This window comes from Castor canadensis, chromosome 4 (genome assembly GCF_047511655.1).
Source record: "Castor canadensis chromosome 4, mCasCan1.hap1v2, whole genome shotgun sequence".
Lineage (NCBI taxonomy): Eukaryota > Metazoa > Chordata > Mammalia > Rodentia > Castoridae > Castor > Castor canadensis.
This window is the reverse complement of record NC_133389.1, coordinates 130,351,002-130,370,088: the sequence shown is the minus strand read 5'-3', so window position 1 is coordinate 130,370,088 and position 19,087 is coordinate 130,351,002. Positions and strand designations below refer to the sequence as shown.

Genomic DNA, 19,087 nt, shown 5'->3' with positions numbered 1-19,087 from the left:
ACAAACACATATACATACACACACAAAACTCTGGGTTAGTTTCCTTTTCTGAGGATAAAAATCTCTAGTTATGATACAGAAATTAAATAATCAAAGAAGCTTCTGGTATAGGGCCTGTTTTAAGGTAAGGAGTAAATTATAGCTAATAATAAAAGCACATGGACATTTTCTACGTTCTCAGTAACCAAGTTGTCCATCTGAGAACAATAATGATAGAAGGAAGCTAACTTCCTGAACCTGTTAAAAAGACAGACAGAGAGAGAGAGAGGGAGGGAGGAAGGGAGTGAGTGAGAGAGAGAGAGAGACAGAGAGAGAGAGAATCCAAATAAGATGTCCCTTTGCCTGACCAACATGGCTCATTGTTAAATTATATACAGAGTTGATAAAATATATTAAAATATTGGCAATGTATGCTATGTAAGAAGTAAAATACAAAGTGTAGAATAGAATTTCCCTGTTCTGTCTTAGGATCTCTCTTTAATCCTAAAGAGAGATTTAAAATCTCCAATTATTATGACAATCATTATAAGGATAAAAATGTTACTGCATCATTTCAAACTGTGAGAAAGCTTTAATTGACCTGGATTTACTGTCTTTCTGTATGGCAGGTGGTGAAGTTTACCAAATCCTTTGAATTGCTGTCCCCAAAGTGCAGTGCTGATGCTGAGAACAGGTAAGATTCCTGGAGTCTGCGTTTGTCTTTTGATGCTCTTGGTCCTTGGTGTCAGCAGTGTTATGTAATTCTGTGAGGAAAGTAGTTGTTCTTTCTCTAAGTCAGCCAGTGCAAATATCACTCTTCTCTATTTCAGGGGTTAAATAAGAAGCCATAGCTGAAAAAGAAATGCGTGTACATCTAGCTTGCAATTAGTTTTTAAGACTAAATTTTAGTACTTACAATATGATTAAAATGCTACCTCATAGTTTCCCTTTCACCTGAACCTTGTGATGGAGTGACATAAATCTTAAAGTATGCTGGTTTCTGAATTCAGAATCCAAGTTTGTTTCGCAAATTAATGTGAAGTAGCAATGGGGGCTGGCAGAGTGGCTCAAATGGTAGACACCTGCCTAGGAAGTGCAAGGCCCTGAGTTCAAGCCCCAGTACAGTCATCCCCCAAAAAAAAGAATGGAGTAGCAACAGAGGAAACCTGTTTTTTTTAGGCCACCAGTTTTAATTTCTCTCTGCACCAAACATTTGACTGAAACTGCTCATTTACAAAGTCAAGTTTTAGATAGTCCCTAATCATACAGGAAACCCAATTTTCTGCTTTATTCTGACCCTTTGTTTCTCTTCCTTCATTGATCTTGCTTATATTTGGCCGATAATATCCCCTTGCTAAAAAAAAAAAAAAAGGTGAGAGTTTCCAGTAATTTGATGTTTTTTGGCATTGTCAAGGTTATAACAACAAAAGTGAGGGTTGGGGACAACCAGCAAATTTCTCTTAGCTTTGTCCTGCACTAAGTAATAGCTGGGATGCTACAAAAATTCACTTTACTTTGGTTACCTCTAGAGGAAGGGCTAAAAAAATAATGAAATTGAGCAAAATGCAGAGATCTAGTGAAAGACAGGTCAAACTCCTATATAGTATGAGGATAATGGCAAAGATGATAATACTGATACCAGTATCAACAATGTGAGAAGTTTCCATTCCTTAGGTGCCAAGTATACCAGATAGTATAGTAAGTGTTGTATATGCACTTAATTATCTTCCTTCCTTCCCTCCTTCCTCTCTCCTTCCCTCCTTCCTTCCTTCCTTCCTTCCTTCCTTCCTGGATAGGCCTGGGACTGAGATCTTCCTATCTCTGCCTATTACGTAGCTGGATTGCAAATGTATGCCACCATGCTTAGCCTCTAAGACAAATTTTTGAAGTAGACATTTTATTCTTGCAAGACAGAGGAAAAAATCAAGGCTTAGCAAGTTTGAGTAACTTATTCAAGGTCCTGTAACCAATAAATGGTAACCCCACATCCAAGAAGAGATTAGCTCTCCCAACATCTGAACTTTGATCCCATTGTGACACATAATTTAAAATCTGATCATTGATCCCATATAATGAATTTCTCTTGGGTTAATATTTATAAATGTGGTTGAACAGTCTGAGTCAAGTTTGGAGAATTTGGTAAAAACTAAATTTTCAGGATATATGCTGAGAGATTCTGATGCAATACATTGAAAATGAAGTACTAAAAATTTATATATTCAAAAGGCTCTCCAGGGAATATCTAATGTACTGTTCAAGGGTAAATTAATGTCATAGCTACTATTGCCTTTAATTTCAGAAAATGGAAGCCAATACATTAAAATGGACATTTTATTTAATTACTTTAATTTTACCAAGTGTATGAAATTTAAAAGAGGTCTCTGCTACATACTGTAAAATTCCATTTATAGGGAATTTTTGAAAAGACAAAATGATAGCAACAGAAAACACGTCATAGTTTCCAGAGACTGAAGGTAGAGAGGAGTTAACTACAAAGAGGAACAGAGGAATTGAGGCCACTGTGGAACTCTTCTGTGTCTTGTGTGTGGTGGTGATGTATGAACAAATGCATATACAATGGCATTTGCCACGATTTGCAAAACTGCAGAAGAAAGGGTGAATGTTACTCTCTGTAAATCATAGCTTAAAACAGAAATTAAAGTGGTAAAATGAGGTTTTACATTCATGAAAATGCATTTGTGCTCTCATCTGTATCATCATTTGTGTGTATCTGTATATCACCAGCTAATCTATACCTAACAAAGATATTTAGATATAGAGAGTTACTCACGATATACTTGGAAATTTTCTGAAACAGAATGTTGTAAAATAACAAGAAATGCATTAGAGAAAATATCTATTGATTCTGATTTTTTAAGCTAGTTACAACCTCATATAAGTTATATTGCTTCTAGATAAGAACTTTATGGAGTTTTTGAAAACACAACTTTTAAAATTCTAATGGTCCAATACTGTTTTTGTACTGTTGAATGTGTTCTTGTGCATTTCGATTATTTTAATGCTGAAAGAACTTCATCTCAAAATGAAATGACCCAAGGCTCAGACTGCCCTTGGAAACTTTCTGATTATAATAAAGAAAGAAAGAAAAAGAAAGGTCAGCTTTTCTTTAAAGAGACATTTGAAAAGTGCCTTTGAACTTTGACATTATGAGATAGTCCTCATCATGGTTCCATTTATGGCTTTTAAATTAATGAAGAATGTTCATTTATCTCAGAAGACCTTTCCTTCATTGTCCAATAATTTTCTTCTTATAGATGTGGGCTCCATAAGTTAGTTTTTAGAGGTTAAAGGAAAAAGAGAAGTGGCTGTAAAGACAGAGTCATGGAAGGGATGATGAAACAGGCTACGAGTCTACAAATCACAGTCTGTTCTCAATACGTTGTAAATCTTTCCTTTAATCTTTCATCACTTAACGCTTTTGCCATAATGTCCATTAAATACCTCTGTCCTCTGAACATCATTCAGAAATATAATAGTATAGCTTCAAAAGGATAATTTGTATGGTTTCATGTCACAATATTTCAGGGTGCTACTTCAATTCTGATAAGCTCTGGTTTGAGGATTACTGATTATCATCAACAGTTCTTGAAGATTTTTTTAAAAGCAATTTTATTGTTGACTCACCAGTTCTGCTTAGCATCTTAAACAGCCAATTCCCTTATCATAGCTGGTCTTCTAGTGTCTACATGCAACAAACATAGCCATTTCAAAAACTAGAAATGCTTTGACCATCCTTCTCCATGAGATGAATACCTCCTCCAGGACATCCTTGACAACACCTTCAGAGATAATATTCTCATTGGCATGATGGACTTCCTCCATTGATAAGAAATTTTATGTTAAAAATGCATTTTATGTGAGGTACATTCCTGTAACTTCTACCCATTTGTTCTAAATTTGTCCATTGGAGATAGTATTCAGTAAATAGTGGTAAAAGTAAGTTAAAACTATAATATAAACATAACCAAAAAACAAATTCTATAAGACCTTCAGATTATGGCTACAAATAATCATATTGACATGATAATTTATACTTGGCTGCTTACTCATTTCCTCTCTTGCAGTATATGCCCCTTACACCTTTGTAAAAGCAACTCTTGAAGTACTTCAGGAAGTCTCTAAGATTTTTTTAAAGCCAATTGTATTGTTGAATCATCATTTCTCCCAAGTTCTAAACCATAAATCCTCTCCCTCTGGTCATGGCACAGCACCACCTGCTGGATATGGGCCTCCTGTCCATTCCAGAATTCCCACAGACATAACTGGACTCCTCACCAGTGCTGTGCCATAACTCCCCCAGCAAGCCTGAGCATGGCTGGGTAATTTGTGCAGAAATAGGGAGAAGGCTCACTTTTCTTATGAGTCAGTCTACTACTTGGCCCCTATTGTGCGTACCCCATTTTTACAACCCTTTTAACTCCCAAAGTTTTGTCTATAGTCCTTCTTTCTCTATTAGGTCAGCTTAAGAACCAGACCACAGATGGAGGGTCAACCACTAAGTTACTCTCTTGATTCCCCCACTTTTCTTCCACCTTGGCCATCAAGCTCAGATGCTTCAAACTTCTGTCTCATAGTCTCTTTCCTTCATGCTCCTCAGCTCATGCAAAGACATGTTCCCTCACATACAAATGTGTCTCAATTTAGGCTATATGTCTGCTATCAATGATTGCAAAGCAATTAAATATTTTCTATAAAAGGTTTGTGCAAGGTGTAATTTTAAATACAAATGAGGCTCTCTTTGTATTACATTATTACTGAATTAAACAAATCTAGCCTTCTGAATTTTTAGCTAAGACAGGGACCTGTAAAATAAAGCACACTAACAAAAGAAAACCAAATAGAATTTATTAACATATATATCTTATTTATGCATGGGAGATACCCAGGGGAAAATGAGTGGCTCTTAAAGAGGTGCTTAGAGCCATGGCTTACATAGCATCTTCAACAAAGAGCAGTAAATTTTTGAGAAGTGACAAAAGAAAAGAAAGGAAGTGTTGAGTGTTGGGCAACATTTGTGAGAAGGAAAATAAATGAAAGTTAGTAAAGTTTGCTATAATGATTCCTCTGATGCCATCTCCATGCAGAAAAGGGTCTGAAGTTTTTTTTGGTGTTTAAGTTTTGTCTTTGCTGACAGAGAGGGGATGAGAGGGACCTTTGTAAATTTATGTCCTGTTTTAAGACAAAGAAAGAATGGGAAAGATCTCTTGTATCTGCTTTTTCTCAATTGCCTTCAACACAAATAATCCTTATGGCAAATGTATATTTAGGGGTAGCATAGTCTAGTTTCCTATGACAACCAGCTCATCTGGGAGAAGTGGTCCTAGAGGAAAGCTTTTGGAGCTGTAATGGTTAGTCCTGTAAGTGGTGGGAGATAGCAACACAGTTACCTTCCAGGGAGAGGAAATACCATAAGCAAAGGCATTCAGGTAAGAGAGAGGAAATGTGGCATGCTTGGGATTCTTTAATTTAGGCTGTGAGCTGTTGTCACAGGATCATCAGCATTGTTAGTGATGGCTCCTAACACCGTGGCATCCATTTGTCCAGAATGCCATGAGGGTCTTAACAGGGTCTTCTGAAATGCTCAAACCCTCTTAAATCGGCTTGGAGACTGGCTACTTGCCTGTTTGCTCACAGGAGAGTAACAACAGGTAGTGACATGTTGAAATTTGTGTCTTTTTTAAAAGATCATCTAAGCAGTAATGTGAAAGGACTGAAGGAATGGCATAGTAAGGTAATCTAAGGATCAAATGTACTGCCTCACACACGTGACAGTGTTTCTGTACTGGAAGACTGCCATGGATCTGTCAGCATTACCTTTGCCAGGTGCAGAACTGCTCTTTGTTCTTCTTCTTTCATAATCTCCACACTCTTCACCCCCATTTTTAAAATTCTTTTTTTTCCCTTTATTCATATGTGCATACAATGTTTGGGTCATTTCTCTCCCCTACCTCCCGCCCCCCTCTCTTCTCTCCCTTTCCCCCTCCCCTACCTCCTTGCTTCCAGGCAGAAACTGTTTTGCCCTTATCTCTAATTTTGTTGAAGAGAGAGTATAAACAGTAATAAGAAGGACAAAGCATTTTTTGCTAGTTGAAATAAGGAGAGCTATACAGGGAGATTCCTCGCATTGCTTTCATGAACATATGTGTTACATGCTAAGTCGATTCTTCTCGAACTGACCTTTTCTCTAGTTCCTGGTCCCCTTTTCCTATTGGCCTCTGTCATTTTAAAGTTTCTGCATTAGTTCTTTTGCATTGAGGACATCAAATACTATCATGTTTTTTTTTCTCCCCTATTTTTAACAGCCCCTGAATGTGCTCCAGCTTACCAGACTCCTTCTTAAGTGGTGTTTCCTGGAATGGAACATGATTTCCCAGTCTTTTCCAGAATCATATTAGAAAGAGACATTTACTCTCTCTTCAGAAATATAATACCATTAATGCATTGATTATTCACAATCATCCAGTGTTGTCAATATTTACTTTAAAAAAAAAAAAGATCTTGCCAAATCCATTCAACTTTCCTCCTCTCTAGCACTCACTTTAGGTTCTTTCCTAAGAAGCCCGATTTTAAAATGCATAGTGAATCAGTCTACATAAACTTTGCTGGATCTCTTGTTTAGCCTTATTAAACCTCTTTTCTATCCTTAATGGGGTAGTTTGTTTATAGATCATATGTACTTAGAAAGAGAAAAGAATATTTATGGAAATCTTAATAGTTAGGATTTTTATTTAGTTTAAAATGTCTGACCATATTCTGTTTGTGTAACTTTTAGGTATAAATATGGACACTTGGAAAATTGTACTTTCTCAACTCTCATACTTACAGTGCCAAAAAACACCAAATGATGACCTGGTGCCTATAATTTCTAGAAGGAAATTAAAATGGGTTGTTGTTCACATAATAATTTAATGAAATGTGTGAAAATGTTATTTAAAAACTCAAATTCTAAAAGAAAAAATCCTTCAAATTCTATAACTATTTTAGCACTCTGAGAACAGGGGATTTCTGGGAAAACATTTATCTCACTAGGAAACAATCTTTAAAAAAAAAAAAACTTTAATCCTTACCTTATATTTTCATTTGTTATAACTAAAAAGGTACAAGAAAAAAAGCTAGAAATCTTAAGTAATCTAATTAAACTCTATGTTTAATGAGCCTTTGGGCATGCAGGTTATTTTGATACCTCAGGAGGACAGAAAGGGAAAATGTTCTGTTTAGAAAGATGAGATAGTATTGTAACAGGGAGGACGATTAGAAGAAAACAGACTAGGCCTGAGTCCTGAGAAAGTAGCAGGGAGGTAGGGATGGCATAGCAGAGAGATAAAGCCTGAGGAATCTGAACATGAGGAAGGTCACGTAGCACCAGGGAGGGGAAAGTCACATAGCACTAGGATAAGGTAGCCAATAAAATTAAATATAACCATATATGGATCAGACCTTGCTTTTTGCTTCTGTAACCTGCTTGCAAGGGTATATAAGGTGAGACCCCTTTGTTCTTAGGGCTCAGCCTTTGGATGTGAGTCCGCTGAGTCTGTGCTGGCACAATAAAACATTGCTTCCAGCTAATTGGCTCAAGAGTCCAGTGTCTCAGCTAGCAAACTCCCGCAACAGTACAGTAGACAGAATTATGACCTCCTCAAAGATATCCATGGCCTAGATCCCAGGAACCTCTGAGTGTTACCTTGCATCGCAGAATGGACTTTGCAGATCTGATTAAGGATCTAGAGATAGGGAAATCATTCTGGATTATCTGGATAGGCCCAGTGAAGTCACTGGGTTCTTATAAATGAAGGAGATGGGACAACAAAAGCAGAGGTTAGAGTGACTTCATTCCAATACCTAATCGTCATTGATGGCTTTGAAGACAGAAGAATGGGACCACAAGCCAAGCAATGTGGGTGTCCTTTGGGAGCTGGAAAAGGCAAGGAAGTAGATTCTCCCCAAGGAAATTGTAAGGTAATAACTTTTTGCTGTTTGAAGCCACTGAATTTGTGGTAGTTTATTACAGCAGCAATAGGCTACTAACATAGCAGGGGTTATTTTAAAAGGAGTGGAAGAAGAGAATTCAGCTGTAAGTGAAAGAGTAAAGGGGGAGAGCAAGGTCTTTTAGGGGTCTGAGGAACATGTCTGGAGGTTGAAACTTATAGGGAAAACATAGCTACTGAGAAATTTCCAGGGATGGGCAGGTGGAAGATTTATATGAACCATGTGTAGGGCTCAATTGTAAACTGCTATGTCTACTTTGTCATTTGTGTGGTTTAGGTTTGCTGTAGTCAGTTCTTGCTGGAGCCTTATTGTTTAAGTGATTCTGTGCAGTTACTTGAGTTGACTTAAGCACACCAAACCCAAACTTTGTGTTTTTACAGGCCACTTCTGAGAAGATAGTGATAGAAAGAGAGAAATCTTTGAAGACCCAAGAAATTTTTAAGATTAGAAATTTATTTATTTTAAATGTTATTTCGGATAAATGTAGTGGGTTGAAGAGTGGCCCTCTCATCCAAAGTTCATGTACACTCCCAAATCTCAAAATGGAATCTTATTAGGAAATAAGATGTTTGCAGATGTAATTAGTTAGGGATCTTAAGATTAAATAATGCTAGATTTAGGTTGGGCAGTAAATCCAATGACTGGTATCCTTATAAGAGAAGAGAGACACAGACACAGAGGGAAAGCCATAAAATCATAGAGGCAGAGATTGTAATGAGAGATCTACAAGCCCAGGGGCTTCCAGCATTGTGAGAGAAGAAATTTCTATTGTTTTAAGTCATCAAGTTTGCAGTGATTTGTTATGGCAGCCCCAGGAGACTAATACCCTCAGTTATTAAATGAGGAAGATAAAATAGATAGTGTCCATTAGATGTTTCTTCCAGCAACAGAGTTCCAGGAAGGTATAATTCTGTGAATCCAATATTGTCATTATAATGATTCCTTATTTAATTACTAAAAGAGCACTAACTGTCATTGGAAGCCTAGTATCTGTCAGACTTAGGTTGTCTTAGTTAATCTCACAAATGCCTTTTGAGTTAGATCCAACTGTTCTCATTTTACAAATGAAGAAACTGATGCTCAGAGAGGTTAAGTGATTTGTATAGTGTTGTGGGGTAATCAGTGTTAAGACCTTTGTCTGCAAGTAATACTCCCTTCAAAGCTATACCCTTCTTGCAAGCCTTTTCCTAAATAGCCCTTTTCTATCTCTCCTCCCTCCACCATTTTCCTGCATCTGGTAACCACTATTTACTCTCTAGTTTTAGGAGATCAATTTTTTTTTTAGCTTCCACATGTAAGTGTGAACATGTGGCATTTGTCTTTCTGTGCTTGGCTTATTTCACTTAATGAAATGTCCTCCAGACTCATCCATGCTCCCACAGATGACAGGATTTTATTCTTCTTTTATTAACCATAAATAATATCCCCTTGCATATATAAACTGCATTTTCTTTATCTACTTATCTGTCAGTGGACACCTAGATGATTCGGTGTCATAGCTATTGTGAAGAGTGCTTCAATAAACAATGATTTACAGACTTCATTGTAGAGATCTTTTACCTCCTTGGTTAAATTTATTCATGGTTTTCTTCCTTCCCTCCCCTCCCCTCCACTCCCCATCCTTTTCCCTCCCTGTCCCTCTCTCCCTCCCTCCCTCCCTCCCTTCCTTCCTTCCTCTTTCTTTTGTAACTATTATGGATGGGATTGCTTTCTTGATTTCTTTCTTTAGCTGGTTTGCTTTTGGTATATGGAAATGCTTGATTTTTGTCTGTATATTGTATCCTGAAACTTTACTGAATTTATCCAGTTTAACTTTTTTGTGGCCTCTTTAAGTCTTTCTATGTATAAGATAATGTAGTCTGAAGACAGGGACAGTTTCACTTCTTTTTAACTTGGATACCCTCTATTTCTTTCTCTTTGCTAATTTCTCTGGCAAGGATGTACTTTATTCTGCTTTTTTTCTTTGTTTCTCCATTAATGCCTTTTTTCATTAAACAAACATGTTCTAATGTACTACATTAATTTCTTGCCGTTTCTTTTACTACATATGGTTTTTGATTGTTTCCTTACTGGTTATCCTGGCAATTGCAGTTCATATCTTAATTTGTGACAATCTAGTTTGCATTAATGTTAACTTAATTTCCATGGTATATAAAACTATGCTCCTATACAGCTCTGTTTCCTCTCCCCTCATTTGTGTTATTATTGCCCTAGAAATTTTGTTTTTTATGTGATAAGCCTACCAGTACTGTTTTATAATTTTTGAATTATAGAACCAGTTTTGTAAAGTGAGATAGGACAAAAAAAGTTGTAAAACACACTTACACTCTCTTTTATACTTACCTGTATCTTTGTTTTACCTATACTTTTATCTTCGTCTGCAATGTTCATTTCTCTCATGTTCTTTTATTTCAGTTTGAAGGCCTTCCTTTAGTTCTTTTGGTTTTGTTTTTATATCTTTGGCAGTACCAGAGTTTGAACTTAGGGCCTCAGACTTGCTAGACAGGTACTCTACCACTTGATCTATGCTCTCAGCCTTTTCTGCTTCAGTTATTTTTTGGACAGAGTCTTGTGTTTTTGCTCTCAGTGGGCAATTCTCACCTTAAGTATCCTACTTATGCCTCCCCTATAGCTGGGATCACAAATGCATGCCACTATATCCAACTTGTTGGTGAGAGAGGGTCTTGCTAACTTTTTTCCTAAACTGAAATCCTCCTGATCTTTACCTCCTGAGTAGCTGGAATTGCAGGCATGAGCCACCACACCTGACTGTTTCCTTTAATTTTTCTTGTAGGATAGTTTTACTGAAAACAAATATTCTTGGGTTTTGTTTATCTGAGAATGTCTTAATTTCTCCTTCATTTTTAAAGTATAGTTTTGCTGGGTATAGAATTTTTCATTAACAGTCTTCCTGTCATCCCTATGAATATGTCATTCAATTGCCTTCTGGTGTCAATGAATTCTGATCATAGAGTATTAATCTTACTGGGGATTACTTATCTTAATAAGTCACATCTTTTTGTTGTTTTCAAGGCTGTGTGTTGGTCATTGTCTTCAGACAGTTTGATTATGATGTGTTTTGGTGTGGATCCCTTGCAGGAGTACTTGTAGTAGTTTACTTGTACTTTATTGAGCTTCCTTGATGTGTAAATTAATGTTAATTTTAATCATTTAATGTTAGTTTTAATTATTATTTCTTTAAGTTTTTTTTAGCAGTACTGGATTTTGAACTCAGGGTCTCAAACTTGCTTGGCAAGTGCCCTACCACTTGAGCCATTCCACCAGCCCTTCTTTCCCTCCTCTTTTCCTGGGAGTCCTCATTATACGTACTCGTATACTTGATAGTCTCTGATATTCCATCCATTTTTTTCTTTTATTTTTTTTTTGTTTCTATTCCTGAGACTACACATTTCCAGTTGACCTATCTTCAAGTTCAGTGACTCTTCTACTTTCTCAAACATGCTATTAAGCCCTTACCCAAGAGAATTTTTCATTTGAGTTACTGAGTTTTTCAATTCCAGAACTTGTACTTGGCTATTTTGTAAAACCTGTATTATTTGATATTCTCTTTGGGAAACACTGTTTTTCCTTGTGTTGTCCTTTACTTCTTTGCATATAGTTTCATTAATGTTTTGAATATATTTATAATGTCTCATTTAAATTCTTTGTCTGGTAAGTCCAACTATACTTTCAACAGAGACAGCTTCTATCAATAACTTCTTTTTTCTGTCTAGACCACACTTTCTTAATTCTTTGTATATTTAATAGATTTTTGTTGAAAACTGAAATTTTTTGTGTGTTTATTTATTTATTTATTTTATTATTCATATGTGCATACAAGGCTGGGTCATTTCTCCCCCCTGCCCCCACCGCCTCCCTTACCACCCACTCCGTCTCCTCCCTCTACCCCCAACCCCCTCAATAACCAGCAGAAACTATTTTGCCCTTATTTCTAATTTTGTTTTAGAGAGAGTATAAGCAATAATAGGAAGGAACAAGGGTTTTTGCTGGTTGAGATAAGAATAGCTATACAGGGAGTTGACTCACATTGATTTACTGTGCATGTGTCTTACCTTCTACGTTAATTCTTTTTGATGTCACCTTTTCTCTAGTTCCTGGTCCCCTTTTCCTATTGGCCTCATTTGCTTTTAAGGTATCTGCTTTAGTTTCTCTGTGTTAAGGGCAGCAAATGCTAGCTAATTTTTTAGGTGTCTTACCTATCCTCACCCCTCCCTTGTGTGCTCTCGCTTTTATCATGTGCTCAAAGTCCAATCCCCTTGTTGTGTTTGCCCTTGATCTAATGTCCACATATGAGGGAGAACATATGATTTTTGGTTTTTTGAGCCAGGCTAACCTCACTCAGAAGGATGTTCTCCAATTCCATCCATTTACCAGCGAATGATAACATTTCGTTCTTCTTCATGGCTGCATAAAATTCCATTGTGTATAGATACCACATTTTCTTAATCCATTCGTCAGTGGTGGGGCATCTTGGCTGTTTCCATATCTTGGCTATTGTGAATAGTGCCGCAATAAACATGGGTGTGCAGGTGCCTCTGGAGTAACAGTCTTTTGGGTATATCCCCAAGAGAGCCTCCAAATTTTTTTCCAGAGTGGTTGTACTAGTCTACATTCCCACCAACAGTGTAAGAGGGTTCCTTTTTCCCCGCATCCTCGCCAACACCTGTTGTTGGTGGTGTTGCTGATGATGGCTATTCTAACAGGGGTGAGGTGGAATCTTAGTGTGGTTTTAATTTGCATTTCCTTTATTGCTAGAGATGGTGAGCATTTTTTCATGTGTTTTCTGGCCATTTGAATTTCTTCTTTTGAGAAAGTTCTGTTTAGTTGATGGGAATTGCATTAAACATGTAGATTACTTTTGGGAGTATAGACATTTTTACTATGTTGATTCTACCAATCCATGAGCATGGGAGATCTCTCCACTTTCTATAGTCTCCCTCAGTCTCTTTCTTCAGAAGTTTATAGTTTTCCTTGTAGAGATCTTTCACATCTTTTGATAGGTTTACACCTAGGTGTTTGATTTTGTTTGAGGCTATTGTAAATGGAATTGTTTTCATACATTCTTTTTCCGTTTGCTCATTGTTAGTGTATAGAAATGCTAATGATTTTTCTATGTTGATTTTATATCCTGCTACCTTGCTATAGCTATTGATGATGTCTAGAAGCTTCTGAGTAGAGTTTTTTGGGTCTTTAAGGTATAGGATCATGTCATCTGCAAACAGGGATATTTTGACAGTTTCTTTACCTATTTGTATTCCTTTTATTCCTTCTTCTTGCCTAATTGCTCTGGCTAGGAATTCCAGTACTATGTTGAATAGGAGTGGAGAGAGTGGGCATCCTTGTCTGGTTCCTGATTTTAGAGGGAATGGTTTTAATTTTTCTCCGTTAAGTATAATGCTGGCTGTAGGTTTGTCATATATAGCTTTTATAATGTTGAGGAACTTTCCTTCTATTCCTAGTTTTCTTAGAGCTTTTATCATGAAATGATGTTGGATCTTATCAAAGGCTTTTTCTGCATCTATTGAGATGATCAAGTGGTTTTTGTCTTTGCTTCTGTTAATGTGGTTTATTACGTTTATTGATTTTCGTATGTTGAACCACCCCTGCATCCCTGGGATGAAGCCTACTTGGTCGTGGTGAATAATCTTTTTGATGTGTTGCTGAATTCAGTTTGCCATTATTTTGTTGAGGATTTTTCTATCAATGTTCATTAAGGAGTTCCAGCAGTTTTTGTTGAAGAGGCTGCTATTTCTCCATCGTATATTTTTAGCTCCTTTGTCAAAGACAAGTTGGTTATAGTTGTGTGGCTTCATATCTGGGTCCTCTATTCTGTTCCACTGGTCTTCATGTCTGTTTTTGTGCTGGTACCATGCTGTTTTTATTGTTATTGCTTTGTAATATAGTTTGAAGTCAGGTATTGTAATACCTCCTGCATTGTTCTTTTGACTGAGTATTGCCTTGGCTATTCGTGGCCTCTTGTGTTTCCATATAAATTTAATGGTAGATTTTTCAATCTCTTTAATGAATGTCATTGGAATTTTGATGGGAATTGCATTAAACATGTAGATTACTTTTGGGAGTATTGACATTTTTACTATGTTGATTCTACCAATCCATGAGCATGGGAGATCTCTCCACTTTCTATAGTCTTCCTCAATCTCTTTCTTCAGAAGTTTACAGTTTTCCTTGTAGAGGTCTTTCACATCTTTTGTTAGGTTTCCACCTAGGTATTTGATTTTTTTTGAGGCTATTGTAAATGGAATTGTTTTCATACATTCTTTTTCAAAAAACTGAAATATTAAATAATATAATGTAAAATGTTTATAAGCCAGATCTGTTCCTCACACCCGACTTCTAGAGTTTGTTGTTGTTTCTGTTGTGGCTATTATTGTTGTTGCTGCTATTTGTTGCTTAGTGACTTTTCTGAACTAATTCTGTAAAAAAAAAAAAGTCTGTATTCTTTGTTGAATTTGGCAACAGAGTGTCTTTTCACTTACCTTAGTTGTTAGCCAATGATGTACAGAGATTTCCCTAAAAGCTATGAACCATATGTCTTCTGTCCTTTGTGGAGCGGCTCACTCCACAAAAGCATGCAGATACCTTTAATATCTAACAGCAAGTTTACATAGCTTCCACTTTCTGCTTGCAGAGAGCTTCAAGGCAGCCAGAGATGAGAGATTAGTGCCTTCTTAAGTCTTTCCTAAACATTTATATAGATCTCTCTGTGTGTCTGTCTTTCCTTCTGTCTCTGTGTGTATGTGGTAGGGGGAGGGGTGGGCAGAGAGAGTCCCAGGAAAGGTCAGAACTTTTCAAATTCCTCTGGGAGCAAACTTTCCTTGTAAGCTCTTTGGTCAGCTTCCTGTTAATCAAACTGTCATCACTGCTTAAAGCAGTTGTGATGTGAAGTAATTGTAGCTATTTCCCCCTCACAAATATCCCTAGAAGTAAAGGGTATTCTCATTGAACAAACTCTTAAGTCCAATGAAATGAAGATAAACTCTTGAGTGGAGGCTTCCATTGAACTGCCAAACAAGTCAAATAGTGATCTTTCTGTGGGGACAGAGTTTTGGGGGGGGTTCCAAACCCATTCTTCAACTAGTAGCTTGCTAGTTTCATAGCTACCCTGGGGCTGGGAAAAGGGAGATGGAATTAGGTAAATTAAAATGCCACTAAACTCACCATTCTTATTGCAATTTCATTATTTGTCTTTTAAGTATTCTCTGGACTGTTGTGAGCCTTCAGTTAATTTTTAGAGTTTGGAAAAAGTTGGGTTTTGAGTGTTTTTGCTATTTTTATCAGTGCTTTCAAGGAGAAATAAATTGTCAATGGTAACTACTCTGTCAATTTGGAGGTTCTTTCCTCTTTTCTTCTTTTTACCCTCTCTTTTATTTCTGTATTATTACAGAAATAAATACAGAATATTAGGGTCATAAAGAATGTTAGAAAACTTACACATTGATGTAAGACAGAATTTCCACAAGTGTATTGTGAATATATTCTATTTCTTCCAATTTCTTCTTTCTTCTTTGTGGATCTTTTGTCTTGTACTGTGCCTCTCTGCTAGGAAGCATATGATTGGGGGAGGGTTAATATAAATAAAAATGTATTACCTACTCTACTTTCAAATAAATGAAGACAACTTTTAAAACATTAAAAATTCAAGCAGCATCATTCTTACCACCAATCACTCTGGAACATGAGCAAGATTTGCACTGGGATGAAACTTCCTTCAGCTAAGATTTCTGGGACTTTTTTTTTTAACCATCTATCGTCTAGCACATTGAGGGTTGCTAAACTTGATTTCATATTAATATTTAACATTGTTAATTGATAAGCAGAGATCTAGATATCTCTGGAGCTTCATTTTCACCCCCTTTCAGTTGTCTAGCAAGAAGGTGGCTCAGTAAATCTGAATCAGCTCAATGGAAGACAAGACCGGTACCAGAGGTTGAGCTCTGATGCTTCCTCTTTTTTCAAGAACTCTTCTTTTTCCAGTAGTCTCTATCCTTATAGTCACCTAGATATTCTGTTCCTCCTTTTCCTAAAAGTATTCAGAATGTTATAACATTGGTATACATCCATTGTGATGCTTTATGCCTATCCTACCTTTTAGGGACCCTTATCACGTTGATACTTCTAGATTTTCACACATTTTCTTCCCAAATAAGCAAATTTTATAAGCACACTCCCATGATAAATATAAGGACTAAACATCAATAAAGAAGATGAAACATTTGCAAAGAAGAGATCTTCTGAATTCACCTTCAGAAACTCAAGGAAATATATTTCTTGAGCATCTAACCTTCACCTCTTTAACATGCAAAATTAAAATGTGCCATTTTATGTAAATTTTCATGGCTTTGAACATGAAGACCCAAATAAAAGACAAACCTTCTCATTAGAACTATTTATTTCAGACTACTGGGTTTGTTACTATAGTAAAACTGTCACAGAGGAGAACAAAAGCTATAAAAATGTTCCATGAACAAGACACATGAATGATTACTGAACTCAAACATAAAAAAGTAGCCTATGTAGGTCAACTGTCCCTTGGATTAATGCTATGCAGTAAACAGAATTATGGCAACTCAGAAGCCTTAACAGTTGGTTTTTATGTTTGACTCTTACTTTTGTAGGTCTCTCGTTAGCATACTTTAGCTAACATTTTAACAGATTGAGTCCACTTCTCCTTTCTTGCTGTGTACACATGTGCCCAGGATTTGTTGTGAGTGTGCCCTCAATCCAGAGGAGATATGTAAATTAGCCACAGTTCCCCCAGAGAGATGTGGTGAGGCTACTTGAAATCTCTAGCAGAATAAAACTTTAGCTATGCACTATTATCAGCAATTTTTTGCCAGCTAGCCTACTTTCTCTCAGCACCTCTTTAAATCTGACAATAATGCTACATCAAAAACAGTAATATCTTCTCTTCTACCCTAGAAGCTAAGCAGCTAAATAGAGCATGTCTCACCTAGTTGTTTTTAATAAAAGAAAATCTTTGTGATATAAGAACTGATATTCACCAGTAGTCATCTTTATGGCATGCACACGTCAATGATATGCTACCATATCCTCAAAGCAGCCCTGTGAAATGACTTTTGTTTCTCCTGTTTTCCATTCATACATTTATCTGTTGTCTGACAACTAAGAAGTGTTGAGCAATATTAAAACAACAAAAACCAAAACAGATTTGTTGTTTGTGAAACCAAGTTTTCACTAAATGATGTTAAAATGGTAAACACCAACCCCTCAAAGCCATGTCATTTGACAACCACATGCAAGTCACAAGACAAAACTCCTAGGAGTGATAAACTTCATCATTTAATTGTACAATTTGAGGAAATGAAGTGTAGAAAATTTGTTTGCTGGTTGCTATGTCTTAATTTGTGATGCCACAGAATGCTTAAAATGAGAGAAATAAGAGTGTTATGAAGTGTGCTCAGGCAATATCTTAAAGGCAAGTTTACTAACAGGTCATGGTAAACTTTAGGAACCTGGCAACTTAGAGCATCTTCCCCCACCAGTGCATGAGCTGACAGACTGGTTCTGCTCACTAATTACACACTCTCTCATTTCCTTTCATGACTAAAAGACTTGTTTGATAACCTTCAAAGATATATTGAAGCCAGTAGGAGATTATTAATGTCCCAGTCCTGGGGGTTGGAGACTCTCCTGCTGGGGTCCTGGCTTTGAGTCCCACTGATATTGACTTAGTTCCTAATCTCCCAATTAAAAGACAACTTCAAATAATGTTATACAGCTGGAGGCTTCTGGAAGAGCTCCAGGAGTAGGCAGGCTTTCCTGAGAGGAGAATGTTAAGTAATAGAGTTGCTTATGTGAACCAAAGTTCAGACTGACATCTACTCAGTGAAACAGAATGTCAAATACTACCATGCTTAACCTATAGATCAAAAATCAATTTTTGTTTGCAAAATGTAAGATAAATAAGTAAACATTTATTTATTTTTCTCTCTCTGGATTGTGATCTTTCTCTCTCCGGAGTGTGTCAAGCTGCCAAAAGGGCGATTGACAACCATTTCTTGACAATGAGAAAATAGATTGTGACTACGCTGAAACTTTTGTCCCCACCCTAATGAACAATTTTTAGTTAGTGGTCAGAGTCTTCATTAATAATCATTAGTACACTGAGGAGAGTATGTTGAGTTCATTGTTGCAAAAGTATATATATATATATATATATATATACACTATTTTTTCAGGACTCAAAGGACTGTTGTTACAGATGTGAGAGTTACCCATATAAATAAGAGGTTTTAGATATAAGATAAATGCATAGAATGACACAATAAATTGTTTGGCTTTGTCCCCTGTCCCCTGTCACTTCTGCCATATATCCTAAGTGTAACTCCTATTATTTACCATACCAACTTAGAAAACCTCACACTTCTTAGGCATTACTTGTGTAATTTTGTCTGAATTGTTTTTTATCTTCTTTCTTATGAACTTTAATTATTTTTCAAAGACTAGCTTAGACCAACTTCCGTTGCAAAGTAGTTCCCCAATTAGCATTCTCAACCCAAACAGAACTCTTTTTTCCTGTTTCCTCAATATCTTCTACTCCTTCCATTAGGACATTTTCCATGGTTCATTGTGATTGTGAGTTTCCTGAAGGTAGGGCCCCGTTAGCTTCTGTCCATACCCCTTTCTGTATAGGTGGGAGCTATAAACTCCTTTCAGCAAAAAGAAAAGGACCCTTTTCATTCACCTCATACAAGATTCACTTTCCTGCCATCTAGCACTTAATAGAGGTCAACCAATGGTCATTCTTGATAGAGTAAATCCTAGGAGTTTCCAGTGAAGAAATATAAGCAAACTCTAATGTTTAGAAACATCAACATAGACACAGTCTAATGATTAACATTATGTTATTCAGATAATTTCATCTTCTAACACAGACTTTTCCTGAGAAGTAATTCTGAAGATAGTCTTAAGTTTATTTTCACACAGTTTTCTGTGTTTAAACCTTTAGCAGAGTGAAAGTTTTCAGACAATTGAAGATGTTGAAGTCTCTTGTCCTTGCATATTTCATTTTGTCTTCTTTTGTTTTGCTGGTATTGAT

General features: G+C 36.5%; 1 protein-coding gene across 1 annotated transcript in view; it reads left to right on the top strand.

The window, feature by feature from the left end:
* Pde11a (phosphodiesterase 11A) overlaps window positions 1–19,087 on the top strand; it is a 376,507-nt gene that overhangs the window by 166,421 nt on the left and 190,999 nt on the right. The window contains exon 5 of the mRNA XM_074071157.1: window positions 609–673. Coding sequence (XP_073927258.1) covers window positions 609–673 — 65 coding nt within the window. The remainder of the gene's footprint in view (window positions 1–608; window positions 674–19,087) is intronic.